Source organism: Cebus imitator, unplaced genomic scaffold, assembly GCF_001604975.1.
Source record: "Cebus imitator isolate Cc_AM_T3 unplaced genomic scaffold, Cebus_imitator-1.0 Scaffold414, whole genome shotgun sequence".
NCBI lineage: Eukaryota > Metazoa > Chordata > Mammalia > Primates > Cebidae > Cebus > Cebus imitator.
In genome coordinates this window covers 165,436-187,990 of record NW_016107729.1, presented here as the reverse complement: position 1 = coordinate 187,990, position 22,555 = coordinate 165,436, and the positions used below count along the sequence as shown (strand labels likewise).

The window sequence follows — 22,555 nt, the reverse complement described above, 5'->3', positions numbered from 1 at the left end:
ACCTCTGCCTCCTGGGTTAAAGCTATTTTTGTACCTCAGCCTCCTGAGTAGCTGGGACTACAGGCGTGCACCACCACACTTGGCTCACTTTTTTTATTTTGGTAGAGACGAGGTTTCACCATGTTGCCCAGAGTGGTCTCGAACTCCTGAGCTCAGGTAATCTGCACACCTTGGCCTCCCAAAGTGCAGGGATTACAAGCATGAGCTGCTGCTCCTGGTCTAAGATGCAATGTTTTTCATATTTTAATATCTCGGAACTGGGATGTGTCTTAAATTTTTTTATGGCTAAAAACATCATGTCTTTAACCACAAATATTTTCTTTTTTTCTTGGTAGTACACTGGGTTTTATAATCAACAGTATCTTGGATTTAATGAAATATAGCAACTATTAAGAAAGTAGCTTCTGAAAAGATTTTAATTTGTTACACTTGATACCTGCCCAAGGAAATATGTATTCTCAGTTTCATCAGGATATTTTGGATGTAATGAAACAGAAAAAAATTTTAGGCCAGGTACTGTGGCTCATGCCTGTAATCTCAGCACTTTGGGAGGCCAAGGCAGGAGGATTGCTGGAGGCTAGGAGTTCCAGACCAGCCTGGACAACATGACAAGACCCCATCTCTAAAAATAAAGTAAAAATAAAAAATAAAAAGGCAGCATGGGCCTGTGAGGCCTGTGGGTTCCTGCATCTCCCATTTCCCCTGGTGTCCCTCAGCTTCCCCTGCAGCCGGCTCTGCAGTGGTCTGTTCTGGTTGCCCCCTGTAGATTCAAGTTCCAGACAGAAGGCTGCCTGTTTTCTGTCCTTTGTTGTGGCCTCCACAGGCCAAGGTTACTGTGGCAACCCCGAGAGCAGCCTTGGCGCTATGGAGGAGCCCCAGGCTACACCTCAGCCTTACTTGAGGCTGGTTCTGGAGGTGTTACACAGGGTTGTGGCAGCACTGCGTCAAAGTATGGGAGCAGATTTCAATTCTTATGGTTTTCCATGGGAATGGGTGATATGGGCAGTGATTTTTGTATTTTTTGCTGTTCCCTTTTTTTTTGTGGAGAGGTTTTAGATCGGTTAGGAATCGGCTTTATGTGGGAAGAGAGAAAACACTTGCTGAAACACTTTCTAGACTAATTGAGGAAAAATGTACACTACTTGAAAAATGTAGTGTTATTCAAAAACAGCATGAAGGCTATGAAGTCGAGTCATCTTTACAGGATCCCAGCTTTGAGAAGGAGGCAACAGAAGCACAAAGTTTGGAGGCAACTTGTGAAAAGCTGAACAAGTCCAATACGGAACTTGAGGAGGAAATACTCCGTCTAGTAAAAGGGTTAAAGAAGAGAAATGGAAACAGTCTGAAAAAAATGAACTGATGGCAGATATTTCAAAAAGGATACAGTCTCTAGAAGATGAGTCAAAATCCCTTGAATCACAAGTAGCTGAAGCCAAAATGATCTTCAAGACTTTATTTCAAATGAATGAAGAACCATTGAAGATAGCAATAAATGATGCTTTGGATGAAAATTCTCAACTTCAGGAAAGCCAGAAACAACTTTTGCAAGAAGCTGAAGTACGGAAAGAACAAGTGAGTGAACTTAATAAACAGAAAGTAACATTGGAAGACTCCAAAGTACACGCAGAACAAGTTCTCAGTGATAAAGACAATCACATCAAGACTCTGACTGAACGCCTGCTAAAGATGAAAGATTGGGCTGCTATGCTTGGAGAAGACAGAACGGATGGTGATAACTTGGAGTTAGAAATGAACAGTGAATTAGAAAATGGTGCTTGCTTAGATCATTCTCCAAAAGGAGCTTTGAAGAAACTGATTCATGCTGCTAAGTTCAATGTTTTTTTAAAAAGCTTAGAAGGAGAAATAAATCAAATTTACATTCAGTCATCTGAAGTTGATAAAATGAAGGAAGAGCTTACAGAGTGTATTAAAAATCTTGAGACTGAACAAGTATCTTTGCAGTCAAAAAACATACGTTTTGAAGGTGAGAATCAGAAGCTTCAACAGAAACTTAAAGTAATGACTGAACTATATGAAGAAAATGAAATGAAACTCTACAGGGAATTAACAACAGAGGATAATTACTGGGTAGAGACAGAAGAGAAACTTTCTAAAGTAGACAAAAGTATCAGCCATGCCACTGCAGAGCTGGAGACCTACAGAAAGCGAGCCAAAGATCTTGAAGAAGAATTGGAGAGAACAATGCATTATTATCAAGGGCACACTATTTCCTATGAAAAAAAAGCACATGATAATTGGTTTGCAGCTCGAACTGCTGAGAGAAATCTCTATGATTTAAGGAAAGAATGTGCTCACAACAGACAAAAGTTAATGGAAATAGAGTTTAAATTTGAACTTTTCGAAAAAGATCTGTATGCACTGGATGTCCCAAACACACCACTTGGCAGAGATCATTCCCCATATGGTCCCTCAACATTGGGTCGGCCTTCATCTGAAATGAGAGCTTTTCTGTCTCCTCCAACTTCATTGGAGAGTCCACCCAGACTGTCACCTTTGCTTCCAAGGAGAGGAGGAAGAGGCTCCCCAGCCAATCCTCTGGACCATCAGGTTACCAATGAAAGAGGAGAATCAAGCTCTGATATGTTAACTGATTCTCACAGGGGTCCTTCTGACACTGGGCCCCTGTCACCTTTGTGGGACAAGGGAGCTTCTGGAGATGATTTTCCACCAAGGGATTTCCCAGGTCCACCACATGCTCCATTTGCAAGTATGCTCGTTTTTAAAAATTTTTTTTACAGCTGAATATATGTTTTATTAATCAGAGATATTAATTTTGCTATCTGTTCATGTAGTAACACAGTGGAGGAAAAATTTTTCAAGCATCTGTGAGTGTACCTTTACTTTTCAGAATTGGGAAGGCAGTCAGCCACAAGTGAACTGTAATGAGGTTTCAAATGGATTCATCTTAATACTATAGAATTATTTCTGTATTTTGGTAGTCAAAAAATAATTGACGTTTTGCAGGTCTTATAAAACTAAAATTATCTGTATCTTATTGGTAGCAACTGGTTATTCTGGCTGTCAGTTAAAATAATTAAAATTTATATTCTAGCATTAAAATTACTGGCTATTTTTAAAAAATATTCTTCATAAGTAGTCCTACTTATTTAAAATTTAAAATGTATTTATTATGTTTGACCAAACTGTTGAATTTATTGAATTCTTTTAAAGCTTCACATAAGAAAAGGGAATAATATATTGCTTTTCTATTCCTACTTTACCATTTTGAACTATAGGGTGCTGCAGAATAAATATATGATTACCAAATACCAGGCTTTGCCTATGAATGTCTCATCTAGTCATTCTTTCCCTTGTTTCTCCTCTCTTTTTAAAGTTTAAAGTGAATTAAAATGAATTTTGTTTGGGAGAATTTTAAGGTGTTCTTTGATATAACTGGAAATGTATTAGTATAATATCAAATCAGAATTGGGAATCACTGATGTGAATTTTAAGTTTGGTGAGAATTAAGTTACATGAAATGTTTTTTGAGAAGGACTTTGATAATGTAAGAAAAATTTTATTTTTACAGTAAGTTTTATATATTTTGAAATATTTTATCTTTTTTAAAAAGCAGGTGTTAAGATAGGACAAAAATTACATTAAAAATTAATGACATTTCCTTTAATTATCTGTATCTGAAGAGGTACATTTTTCTCAATGTCGTAAAAATCAGTTTCGTAGATCAAGTAATTATTCTGGTGTCGATTTGTAAATAAAGAATAGGTAATGGAAGCTATAAAGTTAATGATTTATTAGGGCACAATAAAGGTTCTCAAAGTTATAAACTGTCTTTTACCACTCTCTTTCAACTGAGAAATGTGTATCCACCAAGGAGTTTTCCTCCTTATCTTCCCCCAAAACCTGGATTTTTTCCTCCCACCTCGACATTTTAAAAGTAGAAATGAGTTCCTTCAGGATTGATTCTGCCTTCAAATGAGCCTGCTACTGAACGTCCAGAACCACAGCATGAAACCTGACAAGATTTTTGCTCTCTTCAACAATCATTTTGACTGATCTCATTTTCAATTTAAAGTAACTGCTGTTACTGTATAATTTTACTTATACTTACTTTATTTATGCTTTTGCTAAAATTGATGGTTAATAGAATTATAAATCTCATGATAATATTTTGTAAATAAAGATGATTTAAATGTGACTCTTATGAGTAAATTATTTCCATTTTATTTTATTCTAGATAGTATAACTATTTTGATTAATCCACTATTATATAAACAACAGTGGGAGTTTTATATATATAATCTTGCAGGTGGGGAGACTAAATTCTAATGCCTGTGTCTTTATGCTAAGAGCTGTATTTACTGTGGTTGTTGACAAATGTGAAAGTTAACTTTATGTTGAATTAAATACATTTTAGTTGATTTAAAGACTTGTTTGGCATTTGATAATAATAAAATCAGCTAGTTTTTCTATTAAAAAACCTCATAGCCTAGGTAATGTGAACTATGAGTTTAGTTGATAGTAATGTATCAGCATTGGCTCATCAATTGTAACAGATACGCCACACTAATGCCAGATGTTAATAATCGGGGAAACTGTGTGTGTGGGTGGGGCAGGAAAAGGGTATATGGGAACTCTATACTTTCTGTTCAATCTTTCTGCAAACCTCAAACTGCTCTAAAATTCACTGAAAAAATAAGATGTAAGAAGGAAAAGTCAATGAAAAAATAAAAATACCAATGCAATAAAAATGGAAGAAAATATAAATTAGTATGTAATTTATGAATAAACTTGGTAGGAATATGTCAAAAAACATGAATCACGAAAGAAAAGACTAATACACCACTAGAAAAATGAGCAATAGATAGTAATTTTTTTAAAAAAAGAATGATAAATGTTCAATAAGACTATGAGAAAAATGTTCAGTCACATTAATACTAAAACTTAAAATTATGATATTTCATTTTTACCTATGAAATTGGCAAACAGTTTTAAAAGAGATAATGTTAATCATGAGGGGCCAAACAGTCCCTTTCACATATGACCAGTGAGGACTGTACACTGGGATGACCTTTGGTCAGAAAAAAATTTCCAAAATTTGGAAGGCAAAATATGATTGCATAATTTGTTTTCATATGAGGGCATTGCCTAACTAGCCCATCTAAGGTGAATTGAATCCTGACTTGTTATTACTGATTTGCACATTTTACAACAGTAAATTCAGATATTAGCTTGTAGAAAATTGGTAAGATGTTAATATTTTTGTTCAATAGAGATATAATATCTGTCCTGCAGAGACAAAAATGATTTCTGCTCTGTAAAGAAGATAGCACCAAAAGTTATGGTTTATTACTCTGTAGGACAGTCATCAGATTTATATCTAATTTAGCAATTATTTATAATAATTTTAGTATTCTTTTTCTTAGATGTGTATGTATATATTTATATATTATGTATATGTATCTTATCTAGTATACATACATAACATATACATTATATGTGTATATATATCATACACACTATGGGATGTATAGATACATATATACATTATATATGCATATATTATAGTTATATACATACTACATGTATATAATATATGTATATATAGATATATACATAGATATCTATGCATGTACATATATATGTACATAATATATGTATATGCTTGTAGATACGCATACGTAATATATGTATATATATACTTATACATAATATATGTATATATACACTTATATATAATATATGTATATACATATATAGATAGATATACAGAAAACCTAGGCAATACCATTCAGGACATAGGCATGGGCAAGGACTTCATGACTAAAACACCAAAAGCAATGGTAACAAAAGCCAAAATAGACAAATGGAATCTAATTAAACTTAAGAGCTTCTGCACAGCAAAAGAAACCATCACTAGAGTGAACCTGCAACCAACAGAATGGGAAAAAATTTTTGCTATCAAAGAAACAGTTACTAGAGTGAATCGGCAACCAACAGAATGGGAAAAAATTTTTGCAGTTTACCCATCTGACAAAGGACTGATATCCAGAATTTACAAAGAACTAAAACAGATTTACAAGAAAAAAGCTAACAAGCCCATTCAAAAGTGGGCAAAGGATATGAACAGACATTTTACAAAAGAAAACATACATGAGGCCAACAAACATATGAAAAAATGGTCATCATCACGGTCATCAGAGAAATGCAAATCAAAACTACATTGAGATACCATCTCATGCCAGTTAGAATGGCGATCATTAAAAAATCTGGAGACAACAGATGCTGGAGAGGATGTGGAGAAATAGGAACACTTTTACACTGTTGGTGGGAATGTAAATTAGTTCAACCATTGTGGAAGACAATGTGGCGATTCCTCAAGGACCTAGAAATGGAAATTCCATTCGACCCAGCAATCCCATTACTGGGTATATATCCAAAGGATTATAAATCATTCTACTATAAGGACACATGCGCACGAATGTTCATTGCAGCACTGTTTACAATAGCAAAGACCTGGAACCAACCCAAATGCCCATCGATGATAGACTGGACAGGGAAAATGTGGCACATATACACCATGGAATATTATGCAGCCATCAAAAACGATGAGTTTGTGTCCTTTGTAGGGACATGGATGAACCTGGAAACCATCATTCTCAGCAAACTGACAGAAGAGCAGAAGATCAAACACCGCATGTTCTCACTCATAGGTGGGTGTTGAACAATGAGAACACATGGACACATGGAGGGGAGCACCACACACTGGGGTCAGTTGGGGGGAAATAGGGGAGGGACGGTGGGGGGTGGGGAGTTGGGGAGAGATAGCAATGGGAGAGATGCCAGATGTAGGTGATGGGGAGGAAGGCAGCAAATCACACTGCCACGTGTGTACCCATGCAACAATCTTGCATGTTCTTCACATGTACCCCAAAACCTAAAATGCAATAAAATGAAAAAATAAATAAAAATAAAAATTGTTGAAAAAAATTTTTTTTGCAATCTAGCCATCTGACAAAGGGCTAATATCCATAACCTACAAAGAACTGAAACAAATTTACAAGAAAAAAACAACCCCATCAAAAAGTGGGTGAAAAATATGAACAGACACTTTTCAACAGAAGATATTTGTGCAGCCAACAAACATATGAATAAAAGCTTATCATCACTGGTCATTAGAGAAATGCAAATCAAAACCACATTGAGATACCCTCTCACGCCAGTTAGAATGGTGATCATCAAAAAATCAGGAGACAGATGCTGGAGAGGATGTGGAGAAATAGGAACACTTTTATACTGTTGGTGGGAGTGTAAATTAGTTCAACCATTGTGGAAGACGGTGTGAGGATTCCTCAAGGATCTAGAACTAGAAATATCATTTGACCCAGCAATCCCGTTACTGGGTACATATCCAAAGGATTATAAATCATTCTATTATTATAAAGACACACGTACTCATATATTTATTGCAGCACTGTTTACAATAGCAAAGGCTTGGAACCAACCCAAATGCCCATCAATGATAGATAGCATAAAGAAAATGTGACACATATATACCATGGAATACTATGCAGCCATAGAAAAGGATGAGTTCATGTTCTTTGCAGGGTCATGGATGAAGCTGGAAACCATCATTCTCAGCAAACTGACACAAGAACAGAGAACCAACACCACATGTTCTCACTCTTAAGTGGGTGTTGAACAATGAGAACACATGGACACACACAGGGAGGGGAACATCACACAGTGGGGCATGTTGTGGGGTAGGAGGCTAGGGGAGGGATTGCAGGCAGTTGGGGGATAGGGAGGGATAGCGTTAGGAGAAATACCTAATGTAGATGATGGGGGGAAGAAATACGTAATGTAGATGATGGGGGAATCAATGCAGCACACCACCACGGCACGTGTATACCTATGTAACGAACCTGCACGTTCTGCACATGTACCCCAGAACATAAAGTATAATTAAAAAAAGAAAAATATTAATGGTAAGAAAGTGGTCAAAATGTTACATAAAAATATTATCTAAATATTAAGGAATATCTATGTAGGCCCAGATTCTAGTCAGGAAGACTTTCTCTGTCCTTTCTATTTCCTTTACTTACCTTGCAGGTTTTGCATTTCTCTGACCTCATTTTCACCAAAAAATAGTAGAAGGAAAAAGAAGGGAGGAAAGAAAACAAGACAAACCCCATGGCTAGACGTGTCTGAGGTAGACAGTTCGGGGAGAAAGAGTCTTGGAGGAAATGCTATTTAGGCAGTGGGAGGAAATGGTGTGTGTAAAACACTGAGGTGAGAAAGCACTGGTAGTTCCAGGACAGGAAGGAGGGACAGAGGGGCGGAGGCAGGGGAGGGCGAGGGAGTGGCAAGTGAAGATGGAGAGGCTGGGTGGGCACCTGTGCAAAGTAGCCTGAGTCGCATTTCATCCTGAAAGCTGGACGCAGCCCTGAGGAGCCTTGAGCTTTGGCACATCAGCGACATGACACTGGCTGGGCTGTCACCAGGACACACTCCTCTTGCCAAGGCCAATAGGTGCCTGGCAGGAGCCTTTATGTTGTGTTGTTCCGTTTTGAAATAAAGATAGGCCAGCCCCTCTTTACCTTCCGATGCTGTAATAACAGTCAGGCTTTTTGACGGCTTCAAATCCATCTGGGTTCATGGAAGGCATGATGTGTATCCGGGTACTATTGATCAGATTTGTGATTTCAGGGTCTTTGCCATCACTGGTTACGAGGTGGTCGATCAGATGGAGCAGCAGTTCCCGCCCAACAGTCTGTATGTGTACAGAGAAAAGAGGACATTATTAGGTCAGAGGCAACAAGGAAAGCAGTCCCTACCGTGCAAATTCCCCAACAGGGGTCTGCACACATGACATCTCAGACCCAAACTAGTTTGTAAGACCACTGTTTCTCAGGCACGCTTATGCCGTGACAAGTGCAATCAGGTGGCGATCAGTCATGGGGTGTGCTGAGACTGTTATTAAGAGTTAAAGTACCTATTTGTAAATAGTTTACACACTGCAAAAATGAATTCGTGTAGTAATAATGCTGCTTTTTTTTTTTTTGAGACAGTCTCACTCCATCGCCCAGGCTGGAGTGCAGTGGCACGATCTTGGCTCACTGCAACCTCTGCCTCCTGGGTTCCTGAATAGCTGGGATTACAAGGATATGCCACCACGCACAGGTAATTTTTGTATTTTTAGTACTGGTGGGGTTTCACTGCATTGGCTAGGCTGGTCTTGAACTCCTGACCTCAAGTGATCCATCTGCCTCGGCCTCCCAAAGTGCTGGGATTACAGCAGTGAGCCACTGTGCTCAGATGGAGTAGTGCTTTTATTATAACATTTTTCATTTGCTTGCCTTCCAAAGTATCCTCTGGAGTGATAGAGAAAGAGATGGAGTTACAGAGAAGCACAGGAATCATGTATTTCCATGAGAATGCATGGTGCATATGAAGCTTCTCATGTATGTAATGGTGGTTAACAGACTTAGAACCATTGCATTGCAGATTTTTTTTTAAAGACAGGGTCTCACTGTGTTGCTCATGCTGGCTGCTAACTCCTGAGCTCGAGTGATCCTCCCACCATAGCATCCCAAGTAGCTGGGACTACAGAAGTGCACCATTGTATCAGACTACAGATTTTAATAGGGAAAAATCCAAGTTTGTAACAAGCATGATTTAAATAGGTTTCTGAGTTTTACATTTGCCTATTTCCTGGGTCTCCTATTGCATGTCTGTGCAATTTTTGTCATATCTATATATTTCTGATTTCTACATTCTCATGTTTCTGAAAATTTAGTCATTTGTACATTATCCTAATAATTCTTTGCCATATCTGTAGATTATCCATATACTCTCTTTTACTTTGTATTTTTTTTTTTTTTTTTTTACTTTGAGACAGAGTCTCACTCTGTGCCGTGCTGTAGTGCAGGGGCACAATCTCGGCTCCCTGCAACCTCTGCCTCTCGGGATCAAGTGATTCTCCCGCCTCAGCCTCCTGAATAACTGGGACTACAGGTGTGTGCCACCACACCTAGCTAATTTTTGTATTTTTAGTACAGACAGTGTTTCACCATGTTGGCCAAGATGGTCTCGATCTTCTGACCTCATGATCCATCCACCTCGGCCTCCCAAAGTGCTGGGATTACTGGTTCACTTTTTGCTTACCTTAAAATGAAACTTCGTATCACTACCACTTTCTAGATATATATTTCTCATATACATTAAGTAAAAGCATGACTATTAAAATGTTAAAAACCATCATATCCACCTAAAATTAGCTTACATATCAATAAGGACTGGGAAACTGAAGGCCTGTGAGAGATCCTGCTTTATAATCCCTCCCCAGGAGAGAGATTCCTTATTTTTTCTTAATGAAAAAAATTAAATTTCAGCCTTTCTGCTTAGACTACATCGAGTTCTCCCTATCATTCTAGGTTCAAGGAATCTGCTTCAGAAGGGCAGATGTTGTTGAGGGTTAGTAAAGGAGAACTCGGGGCAGCAGGTGAGTAAATCAGGAGAGTGCTGCAGGGACATTCATGTGCAGGAAAAGATTTCATGGAGCCTCAGAAGAATTTCCAGTCAAGACTGACTGTAGGACTTCAACATTGTGACAAAGGACAAGTGATCCTTGGATGACAACTCCTCACTTGATTCCCTCACTGGCACATAAAGAGACCACGTTTAAAAAAATTATTATCCTAAAACAGAATAATTAAAATTGGGACTAAGAAAATTTGGGGCTGGAGGAAGTGGCTCATGCCTGTAATCCCAGCCAGCACTTTTGGAGGCAAAGGCGGGTGGCTCACTGGAGCCCAGAAGTTTGAAACCAGCCTGGGCAATGTAGTGAGATCCCATCTCTACATAAAATAAAAAATTAGCCAGGCAGGTGGCATGCACCAGTGGCCCCAGCTACTCAGGTGGCTGAGGTGGGAGGATCACTTGTGCTTTCCAGGAGGTTGAGGCAGCAGTGATCTGAGATCGCACCACTGCATTCCAGCATGGGTGACAGAGTGAGACTCCATCTCAAAAAAAAAGAAAGAAAGAGAATTTGGGAAATATGAATTATAGGTTCATAGACAACCATAAAACTTAGATTCAAATTATATCCAATTCTGACTTCCACTTTTTTTCATACTCATTTTTAACCTTCCACTTCTATTACCTTGATTTTTTTAAATTTTGAGACAGCATCTCACTCTGTCACCCAGGCTGGAGTGCAGTGGCACCGTGTAGGCTCACTGCAACCTCTGTCTCCCAGGTTCAAGCAATTCTGCCTCACCCTCCTGAGTAGCTGAGATTACAGGACTAAAGCAATCCTTCCACTTTGGCCTCCCAAAGTGCTGGAATTATAGACATGAACCACCACACCTGACCTGTTTAAAGAGATATTTTATGATAATTCTTTATGACTTTGACTTGTAAAAAAATTCTGTAAAAACATTTAATTTCACACAAATACAAAAGCCTGATGAACTCCCATGTACCCGTCACCCACCTTTCACAATTATCTACAATTTGTCGGTTGTTTCATTTAACCACTATACACATTGTTCTTTCCTTCAATGTTTTAAAGCAGATTTCAGATAGTATTGCATTGTATTGTTCACATTTCACTGTATTCACTGACCTTTAGTATTCCTAGGGAAACACAAGGATAGAAGATATGAGAAAATCTTTAAAACTTTTCATAAAGCTGTTTGTTCATTTTCATTGGCAAATTTATTTGGAAATGTAAAGAGCCAATGTATTTATAGCATAAAAAATTCAAATGTGTTTCATATTGCAGAGCCTCAGAAACAGGAATTCATGATAAAAGGCATATATTTTTCAACTAGCATTTATTCTCCATGTTTCCCAGATATATCCATTTACCACAGGGTTCCTACCCTTCTTGGGATCCATGGACTGGAACCAAAACATGACACTTCAAATAATAAGTGAGAGGGGAGATGGCCATAAGGCATTGTACTTATTGTACTTTGCGGTTTACAACCAACAGGGCAATGTATTTAGCAGTCTAAAATGTCTGTTTTCAAAATGTCAAGCTCACTCAGTGCCAAATGGTTATTTGATGTTATAACATTCAAACAAACCAGAGACAATGGAAGTCACCATGCATCAGTAGGCCAGAACCAAAGAACAGTGATGGTAGCTTTTCTTCTCTTTTTTTTTTTTTTTTCCTTTTTGAGACAGAGTCTCACTCTGTCACCCAGACTGGAGTGCAGAGGCGCCATCTCAGTTCACTGCAACCTCACCTCCTAGGTTCAAGTGATTCTTGTGCCTCAGCTTCCTAAGTAGCTGGGATTACAGATGTACACCACCATACCCTGCTGATTTTTGTATTTTTAGTAGAGACAGGGTTTCACCATGTTGGCTAGGCTGGTCTTGAACTCCTGACCTCAGGTGATCCACCCACCTCAGCCTTCCAAAGTACCCAAACTGCTGGGATTACAGGCATGAGCCACCATGTCCAGCCAGATAGTAGCTCTTCTATTGGGTGTTCTTGTTCTTAAGTTATTCTGTGCTTTTCCTCCTGAGGTGAACTGTTTATTAAGCTTATCTGGGATCTCATAATGAAAGTCTTGTTAAACTTAGATTCTTCTCAGTTTTATGAAGACAGCTAGAGAGGTCTCAAAGATTTCTGTTGTAAAAATGTTTTACGGTATGTACATTCTTCCTTCTTGGAATGATTTTGTTAGCCTGAAGCTGGAAAGCTGGCCTTTAGTTTTTCTCATATTGTAGATCCTCTTTTGAGGTAGCAAGGGAGGGAGGGAGGGAGGGAAGGAAGGAAGGAAAGAAGGAAGGAAAGAAGGAAGGAAGGAAGGGAGGAAGGATGGGAGGGAGGGAAGGAAGAAGGAAGACAGGCAGGCAGGCAGGCTTAAGGCCTTCCTTAAATCTTAGACCAATTGTGGAGAGTTGAGGGTTCAGCTTTGAATGATGACAGTGTCAGCTCCCAATATTTCTACATGAGAGAATGAGAGATGAAACACTGAGGATTTGTCTTAAAATTACAATTGCCTAGCATTTTATGTAAAATGTAGAAAATGTCAACTGTCCTTATCAAAGACAAGGGACACTGATAAATTAAGGGGTGTTCAAAGGCTCTGCCATTGCTTTTGTCTATCCCTGGTAGAATCCCATAGTCTCTTCTATCCTGGGTTGGTTTTTCCTTCCCTCCCTCCCTCCCTCCCTTCTCGCTCTGTCTCTCTCTTTTTTTTTTTTTTTTGACAGTGTCTCACTCTGTCACCCAGGCTGGAGTGCAGTGGCGCCGTCTTGGCTCACCATAATCTCTGATCTCTGCCTCCCAGCTTTAAGTGACTCCCAAGTAGATGGAATTACAAGTGTGTACCAACATGCCTGGCTAAATTTTGTATTTTTTGTAGAGATGGAATCTCACCATGTTGGCCAGGCTATTCTCCAACTTCTGGGTTCAAGGTGATCCACCTGCCTTGGCCTCCCAAAGTGCTGGGGTTACAGGCATGAGCCATCACACTCAGCCATCCCTGGGTTTTCATAGCAAACTTTCTTCTAGTTTATTTTCTCATGGAAGTCTTAGGTGAACTTTGTCTATGAATAAACCCATAGAAAGCAGTGACCATTATTATTCCTGCATTTATATTCTACCTATTTCCAATAATTGCAGGCAGCCAAGAGCATATGGTTGTCCTCAACTTTTAAAATAACGATGCTTTTGACAGTGAATTTAATGTGTGTGCATAGGTAAAATTGATAGAGCCGATTCTGGACCACACCAAGCTCATAAATTGTATTATCTTTGATTAGAGGCCTTTGAAACTATCAAAAGGGTCTATCTTCCTGGCCATCCTTCTTGGCAAATTCTCTGCCAGGAAGATCCCCATCCAAAACCAAGGATTTTCACCTGGGGATGGAAGAGCTGTGGATCTCCTACAAGCGTAGGCAAAGTTTGTTGAGGAAGGACTTTTTCTGGAGAGCCCACATTTTCCATTAGATTCTTAAATGATTCAACCCCTCAGAAAGGTTCACTATCAAGGTTTCTAGGCAGATTTGGGGAAAATTCAAAAGAACTGAGCCTTCTCAGCCTTCAGTGTGAGTCTTTACTACTCAGTCGTTATTGCCCTGGTGACCTTGGGCAGCCTGAGAGGTGAGTCCCCTGTGTTTAAACCCATTTGTATAGGCTTTCTATCTGTTGCTACAGTGACAGGAGTAATAAAAGGGCCTTCTTGTAAACATCGTCAAAAAGACACATATCAGCCCAGAGAAGCTAGGATGGATTTTCTCCCGAGGACTTGTCTAAAACTCCAAAAATGGTGAGCCCTCTTTTGCAGGCAGTGCACATGAATTTAGTGACAGAATATCTATTTGATGTAGGTGAACTGCAAAAGGTTAATTCACTTCATCCCTTTCATGATCTGTGGATATCTAACACATTTAGTTATTTTTGGAAACCAACTGTCATTTTCTATAAATGTTGAATTCTCTTTTACCAAATACAGAAATGGTGTTATGTCAGTAATGTCCTTGACCGACTTGGGCAGATAATGGCATTTGAAAAATTGTCCACAATAATGTTCACCTCCATAGATGTAAGTAATCAAGATGTAAGAATCATTAAGGATGACAGGCTTTTAATTATAGGAAAGGCCTTTATAGGAAAAGTTGAAATACAGGCATACACTATTAGACCATAAAACAGCTGCATAATTTGTCTTTATACTAGATATGGTAAAGTCTAGGTTTCAGATTTCCAATTCTGCCTTGACGTGTGTTTTTACAAAATTTTCCTACTTCATATTTCTTGAGTTTCCATTGTTGTTTAGTTCTGAATAAAGAAAGGACGCTTGATCACAATCCCTCCAAACATCTCTTCAAAAAATAACTTCAGAACCTGCAGTTAAAAACCTCTAAACCAGGGTTTTCTAAACTGTGGCTCATAAACTTAGTCATGACATCAATTTAGAGCATCGTGACACGGTTGTGTGTTTTTAATGAGATACAGTATAAGATATAAGAGGGCATCTATGTAGTAAGTATAAGTATTATTTTATGAATTTGTATTTAAGTTGTTTATGTCTATGTGTGTTTTGGTAGTGATGTGCTGAAAAATGTTTAATACCTGGCTCCCTGGGAGAAGAGGTATGTATATATGTAAATATGAAATAAATTTATTACATATTTTACTGATATAAAGGGTATGTAGCTAAAATTTACAAATAATAAATACACAGTACTCACTGTACATTTCATGTAGCCAACTGATTCTCAAGAAATGCTTTTATTGATTTTTGCCAAACTTTCACATTCATAGCCAATCTGTGGCTGCAATGCAACTCTAATTTGAGAAAATCGGACTATGAATAAATGCTCGATATCTATATGATTCAGCAAAGAAGTCCCTTGCAATATTGATAAATGAGTGTACTGTGGCATAAGTGTTGCTTGATATTTTAGTTTACATTCACAAATAAGATGAAAGTGAAACAACGACATTTTGGAACTTCACTAGTTTATCAATGACATGAATGAATCTTTGTTGAACTGGATAATAGTTTTTAAATGTTGGAAGAGTATTCCCTCCATTCTTTGTGCTATTAACAATGCTATTTACAATGTGTAACAGTTATAGACACTTTAAAATTTAATCTGCATTATTATTTTCTTCATCACTTTCATGAATAGAGGATCAACAAAACAATAAATCAAGAAATCAAGCCCTGATTTATAGTGTTTGCCAATTTCTTTCCTTTTTTTTTTTGAGATGGAGTCTCACTGTGTCCCCCAGGCTGGAGTGCAGTGGTACGATCTCGGCTCACTGCAACTTCCACCTCCAAGGTTCAAGTGATTCTCCTGCCTCAGCCTCCCAAGTAGATGGGATTACAGGCATGTGCCACCACGGCCTGCTAATTTTTGTATTTTTAGTAGAGACGGGTTTTGCCTCAGCCTCCCAAAGTGCTGGGATGACAGGTGTGAGCCACCGCATCTGGCCATGTTTGCCAGTTTCTGTGGTATCTATAAATATTCCCACCACGGTTATTTCAGATTACCACTGTGATATCACAGGAGCCGGAGTTGGAAAGAAATGCAGTAGTAGCACATCACTATTTATTTATTTATATTATTATTTGTTTTGAGACAGAGTCTCTCTCTGTTACCCAGGCTGGAATGCAGTGGTGCTATGTTGGCTCACTGCAAACTCTGCCTTCTGGCTTCAAGTAATTCTCATGTCTCAGCCACCTGAGTAGCTGGGATTACAGGAGTGCATCACCATGCCTGGCTAGTTTTTGTATTTTAGTAGAGACAGGGTTTCACCATCTTGGCCAGGCTGGTCTTGAACTCCTGGCCTCAAATGATCCACCTGCTTTGGCCTCCCAAAGTGCTGGGATTATAGGCGTGAGCCATCAGGCCCAGGTTAGCACATCTTTATATGGCATTTCTACCATACAGGTAGGAGAGACGTAACCGTGAGAGTAGAGATGACAGGAAAATGTATTAAAATAATTAAGAAGCGATGAATTATGAGTAATTATTATTTGTTTTTAACATTATTTAACTTTCTATAATTTTTTTTACAAATTTTATTATTTGTTGTAGCGACAGGGTCTTGCTATGTTGCCCAGGCTGGTCTTGAGCTCCTGGGCTCAAGCAATTCTCCCACCTCAGACTCCCAAAGTGCTGTGATTATCAGCGTGAGCCACCATGCCTGGCCAGTTTTTTTTTTTTGTTGTTGTTGTTGTTGTTTTGAGATAGAGTCTCACTCTGTCACTAGGCTGGAGTTCAGTGGCACAATATTGGCTGGCTCACTGTAACCTCTGCCTCCCGGGTTCAAGTGATTCTCCTGCCTCAGTCTCCCAAGTAGCTGGGATTACAGGCACATGCCACCACACCTGTCTAATTTTTGTATTTTTATTAGAGGCAGATTTTCACCATGTCAGCCAGGCTGGTCTTAATCTCTTGACCTCATGATCTGCCTGCCCTGGCCTCCCAAAGTCCTGGGATTAAAGTAGTGAGCCACTATGCCTGGCACCTAGACAAATTTTTAATAATGACTGTATTTAATAGTGGCTCACAATTTATAAAAACATAACAATCTACTCTCATGAGCCCACATAAGCTGGCTCTAGCACACCACTGGTTGTGTGTCACAGTGCAAAGTGTATGTCTTACTGAAGGTTGTAGTTAAAAACAAGTTGAATAAACACTGTTCTAAAAATCTACTAGTGCAGTTGCTGACACTCTCAGTGGCCAGTTGGTTTGACATTGAACATAAGCTTGTCTACCTATTAGAAGTAAAGCAAGTTATTTCCTGCATGTTCTCTGGCATTTGATTACTTAACACCGAAAATCAGATGTTTCCCCTTTTTTCTTCTTTTTTGAAATGGAGTCTCGCTCTGTCACCAGGCTGGAGTGTAAGTGGCACAATCTCAGCTCACTGCAACTCCGCCCCCCGGGTTCAAGTGATTCTCCTGTCTCAGCCACCCCAGTAGCTGGGACTATAGGCAATGTTTAACACCACGCCCAGTTAATTTTTGTATTTTTAGTAAAGATGGGGTTTTACTGGCCAGGCGCGGTGGCTCACGCCTGTAATCCCAGCACTTTGGGATGCCGAGGCGGGCGGATCACGAGGTCAAGAGATCGGGACCATCCTGGCTAATATGGTGAAACCCTGTCTCTACTAAAAATACAAAAAAATTAGCTGGGCATGGTGGCATGTGCCTGTAGTCCCAGCTACTCAGGAGGCTAAGGCAGGAGAACTGCTTGAACCCGGGAGGCAGAGGTTGCGGTGAGCTGAGGTCCCGCCACTGCACTCCAGCCTGGCACCTGGTGATGGAGTGAGACTCTGTCTCAAAAAAAAAGATGGAGTTTTTCCATGTTGGGCAGGCTGGTCTCAATCTCTTGACCTTGTGATCCACCCACCTCGGCCTCCGAAAGTGCTGGATTACAAGCATGAGCCACTGTGTCTGGCCACTTGGTTTTGTTTTTAGGTCAGAAGAACTTTACCCACATATTCCAGATCAGACTCTCTCTTAGGGCTTGTTTCTGTGATCATTTTAAATCTAGAGGGAAACACTGAGAATTCCATAAGTTTGAATGTCAAGGGGACCCTCAGCTCTGCTTGCTAATCCCATTACATTTATTCTTCTCATTCTCTCTGAAATGACCAATTACTACCTTCTCCTCTTTTCTCAAATATCCTCCCCAGTCCTTACAACTCAGAGGAATCAGTTGTTACCATGGTTAATATTTTGATACAGCTTTCTAGCTTTTTCTATATGCAGACTTTGTCTCCCAGGTTTATTGAGGTATGATTGACAAGTAAATATTGAATTTATTTAAGGTGTACAATGTAATGTTTTGATATACATATATATTGTGAAATGATTACCCCAATCAAGCTAATTCACATATACATTACTAATATAGTTTGGGTTTATGTTCCCTCCAAATCTCATGTTTCTTCGTTTGTTTGTTTGCTTGAGACAGAGTCTCGCTCTGTCATCCAGGCTGGAGTGCAGGGGCACCATCTCCTCACTGCAACCTCTGCTTTCCAGCTTCAAGTGATTCTCCTGTCTTGGCCTATGGAGTAACTGGGATTACAGGCACATACCACAATACCTGGGTAATTTTTGTAATTTTAGTAGAGACAGCATTTCACTATATTGTCCAGGCTGGTCACAAACTCTTGACCTCAAGTGATCCACCCGCCTCAGCCTCCCAAAGTTCTGGGATTACAGGTGTGAGCCACCGTGCCTGGCCCAAGCCTCATGTTGAAGTGTGAGTTCCAGTGTTGAAGGTGGGACCTGGTGGGAGGTGTTTGGGTCATGGAGGCAGATCCTTCTTGAATGGCTTGGTGCCCTCCTCACAGTAATGAGTGAGTTCTTGCCCTGAGTTAATGTGAAATCTGGTTGTTTAAAGGAGTGTGGCATCTCCCTCAGTCTCTCTTGTGCTCCTGTTCTCTTCATGTGATGCGCTGGCTCCCCCTTTGACCTTCTGCCATGATTGGAAGCTCCCTGAGGCCTCACCAGAAGCAGATGCTGGCACCATGCTTCCTGTATGGCTTACAGAACTGTGAGTCAATTAAATATCTTTTTAAAATAAATTACTCAGTCTCAGGTATTCCTTTATAGTATTGCAGGAATAGCCTAACACAATTACCTATATGGTTGCCTTTTTCATGTGTGGTGAGAACACCTAAGAGCTACTCTCTTAGCAAATTTCAAGTGTACAGTATATTAAGTATAGTCACCATTAGGTGCCCAGGAGGTAAATTCATCTTATAACTGAAAGTCTGCACCCTTTGACCAATGTCTCCCCATTTCCCCTATCCCTAGCACCTGGTCACCACTCTTCTACTCTCTGTTTCTATGAGTGCACTTTTTTTACATTCCATAAATAAGTGAGATCAGGCAGTATTTGTCTTTCTGTGTCTGGCTTATTTCATTTGGCATATCTTCCAGTTTTATCTATGTTGTTGCAAATGGCAGAATTTTCTTTTTAATGGCTGAATAATATTCTGTTGTCTAATTTGCAGTCTAGATGCTTGATGGTGTCATGGAGAAACCAGGTCCTCCCTGTCTCTGCATCTACTTGACATGATATGGGCTTCATTCTTTGAGTAGTTTCTCCCTCCCTTATGTCTGCAGCAGCAGTCAGCTGCATGCCTCTTTGTTTACCTCCAGCCAGGGCAGAAGAGATTGGTTATCCATAGTTTCTTTTCAGAAGGCCCTAAGAAGGCCCTCCTCATGCCTCATTAGCCCAAAGTGACTAAGTCCTGCCTATCGTGGAACAACCAGTGTGACTGAAAGGACCATGAATGTGTCATGGTTCTTCTCCATGGCACTCAAGGCAATTTTAATCCTGCTTTGTTACCTACTTTCCTTTTTCTATTTTTCTTTTCTCTTTCTTCTTCCCTCCCCTCCCCTCCCCTCCCCTCCCTTTCCTTTCCATTCCTTTTTTCTTTTCTTTTGACACAGGCTGTCACTCTGTCATCCAGGCTGAGTGCAGTGATGCAAAATCATGGCTAACTGCAACCTTGACCTCCTGGGCTCAAGAGTTTCTCCCAACTCAGCCTCCCAGTTAGCTGAGACTACAGGCGCACATCACTGCACCTGGCTAATTGTGTTTTTCTTTTCTTTTTTTAAGATGGAGTCTCGCTTTGTCACCCAGACTAGAGTGGCACAATCTTGGCTCACTGCAGCCTCTGCCTCCTGGATTCAAACGATTCTCCTGCCTCAGCCTCCTGAGTAGCTGGGATTACAGGTGTGGGCCCAGCTAATTTTTGTATCTGTAGTAGATGTGGGGTCCTGCTACGTTGCTCATGCTGTTTTTGAACTCCTGGACTCAAGCTATCCTCCCACCTCGGCCTCCCAAAGTCCTAGCCTAGGATTACAGGAGTAAGCCACCATGTCTGGCCCACCTATTTTAACACATTGTGGACATTTTTCCACTTTTTTTTTTTTTTAAATGTAGCTTTAATAAATTTATAACACTTCTTTATTCATTTCTTCAATATTCAATATAATTGGCATCCTAACGTTATTCCAGGGAACCCAATAGACACAATTAAGTTTCTGGAATGAATCCCTCACTATCCAGCTCTTGTTTCTGATATCTGAGCCTTAGGAACAAAATATAGTAAAATAAATTTTTGATAAACACTTCAGTATGTAAACTCTCACTATTCACTATTCAAAACTCAGAAATCAGGTAGAGTTAGGCGGCTCAGTATGCCTCACTATTCAAATGCAGGTACTAAATGGACTCAGGAGACAAGGAGTACTTTTATCTGCCAAGCACTGCGCTAGAAAAACAGTGGTATAAGCAAACACACATGCACAATGGCACCTGTCTGCAGAGCTTCAAACAGGAATGTGGAGACAGACATCAAACAGATAATTACACAAGTAAGAATAAATTATAGAGTTGCTAAGTGCGAGAGAGAAAAACAAGAGAGGCCAGTGAAAATGAGTGACCTGGTATCTTAACCTCTCCTGGTGGGTCTGGGAAGGTTAACCCAGGAAAGTAACATTTAGGCCAAGATGAGAAGAATGAGCACGACTTGGAACAGAGGAAAAGCATTCAACCATGTGACTGTATTCCATTATGGGAATGTGTCATAATTTATTTAACCAATCATAGCTGAACTTTAAACACATTTATATCCATGTGCTCAAATCATTTGTAGGACTCTGAATATTTTCTCAGGAAGAGAAGCTGCTGGGCCAAACATTTTTAAAGCTTTTCTTTTTTAAAAAATGGATTTACGTTTCTACAAGTAGTGGATGAGAGTGTCCATTTTCCTGATAATTTTCCTAATAATCAGCCCTCAGCCTTATATATATTTTTTGTATTTTTTTTTTTCAGCATCATCAGAGATTTACAAGTTTGGGACATTTTCTTTCTTTCTTTTTTTTTTTTTTAGAAGAAGAAAGAGAGAAAGAAAAAAAGAGAAAGAATAAAAATAAAAAGAATGAAAGAAAGGAAGAAAGAGGAAGAGGAAGAGGGAGAGAGAACAGGGGGTGTTGCTTTATTGCCCAGGCTAGAATGCAGTCTAAAAATGGGTATGCCTATAATTGTGTTTAATAATAGAGACATGAAAAAAAGAAAAAAAAATGAGGGAAGAAAATAACTAACAAGCAGCCAAACAATATTTCATTTAAACCTGTATATAGGTGTGATGTGGTACTGATAAGAGTGTATATTTTGTGTATTTAAAGTGGAGAGTTCTATAAATGTTAATTAAGGCTACTTGTTCCAGATCTGAGTTCAAGTCCTGAATATCATTGTTAACTTTTTGCCTCATTGATCTGTCTAATATTGATGTTGAAGTCTCCCACTATTATTGTGTGGGAGTCTAAGTCTCTTTATAAGTCTTATATATCTGGGTATTCCTGTATTGGGTGCGTATATATTTAGGATCTTTAGCTCTTCTTGTTACATTGATCCTTTTATCATTATGTAATATCCTTCTTTACTTATTTTGATCTTTGTTGCTTTAAAGTCCATTTTATCAGCAAAAATTGGAACTCCTACTTTCTATTTATTTATTTATTTTTGCTCTCCATTTGGTTGGTAAATCTTTCTCCATCCCTTTGTTTTGAGTCTTTGTGTATCCTTGCATGTGAGATGGGTCTGGATGTAGCATACCAATGGGTCTTGGCTTTTTTTTGCCTATCTGTGTCTTTGGATTAGGGGATTTAGTCGATTTAAATTTAGAATTAATAATAATATATGTGAGATTGATACTGCCATTTAATGTTAGCTGGCTGTTTTGCCCATTAGTTGATGTAAGTTCTTAATTATGTTGATGTTCTTTATTTTTTGGTATTTTTTAAAAAGGCTGATACTGGTTGTTCCTTTCTATTTGCAGTGTTTCTTTCAGAAGCTCTTGTAAAGCAGGCCTGTTGGTGATGAAATCTCTGAGTGCTTGCTTGCTCACAAAAGATTTTATTTTTCCTTCGCTTATGAAGCTTAGTTTTGCTGGATGTAAAATTCTGGGTTGAAAGTTCTTTTCTTTAAGGATGTTGAATATTGGCCCCCACTCTCTTCTGGCTTGTAGGGTTTCTGCTGAGAGATCTGCTGTGAGTCTGATGGGCTT

The 22,555-nt window shown here is 39.2% G+C and overlaps 1 protein-coding gene across 1 annotated transcript in view; it reads left to right on the top strand.

Annotated features, from left to right (window-relative positions):
- Positions 1 to 864: 864 nt before the first annotated feature.
- LOC108289742 (melanoma inhibitory activity protein 2-like) overlaps positions 865 to 22,555 on the top strand; it is a 34,725-nt gene continuing 13,034 nt past the window's right edge. The window contains 5 exon segments of the mRNA XM_037731616.1: positions 865 to 1,029; positions 1,031 to 1,307; positions 1,310 to 2,728; positions 8,601 to 8,754; positions 10,416 to 10,483. Of these exon segments, the coding sequence (XP_037587544.1) occupies positions 865 to 1,029; positions 1,031 to 1,307; positions 1,310 to 2,728; positions 8,601 to 8,754; positions 10,416 to 10,483 (2,083 nt within the window).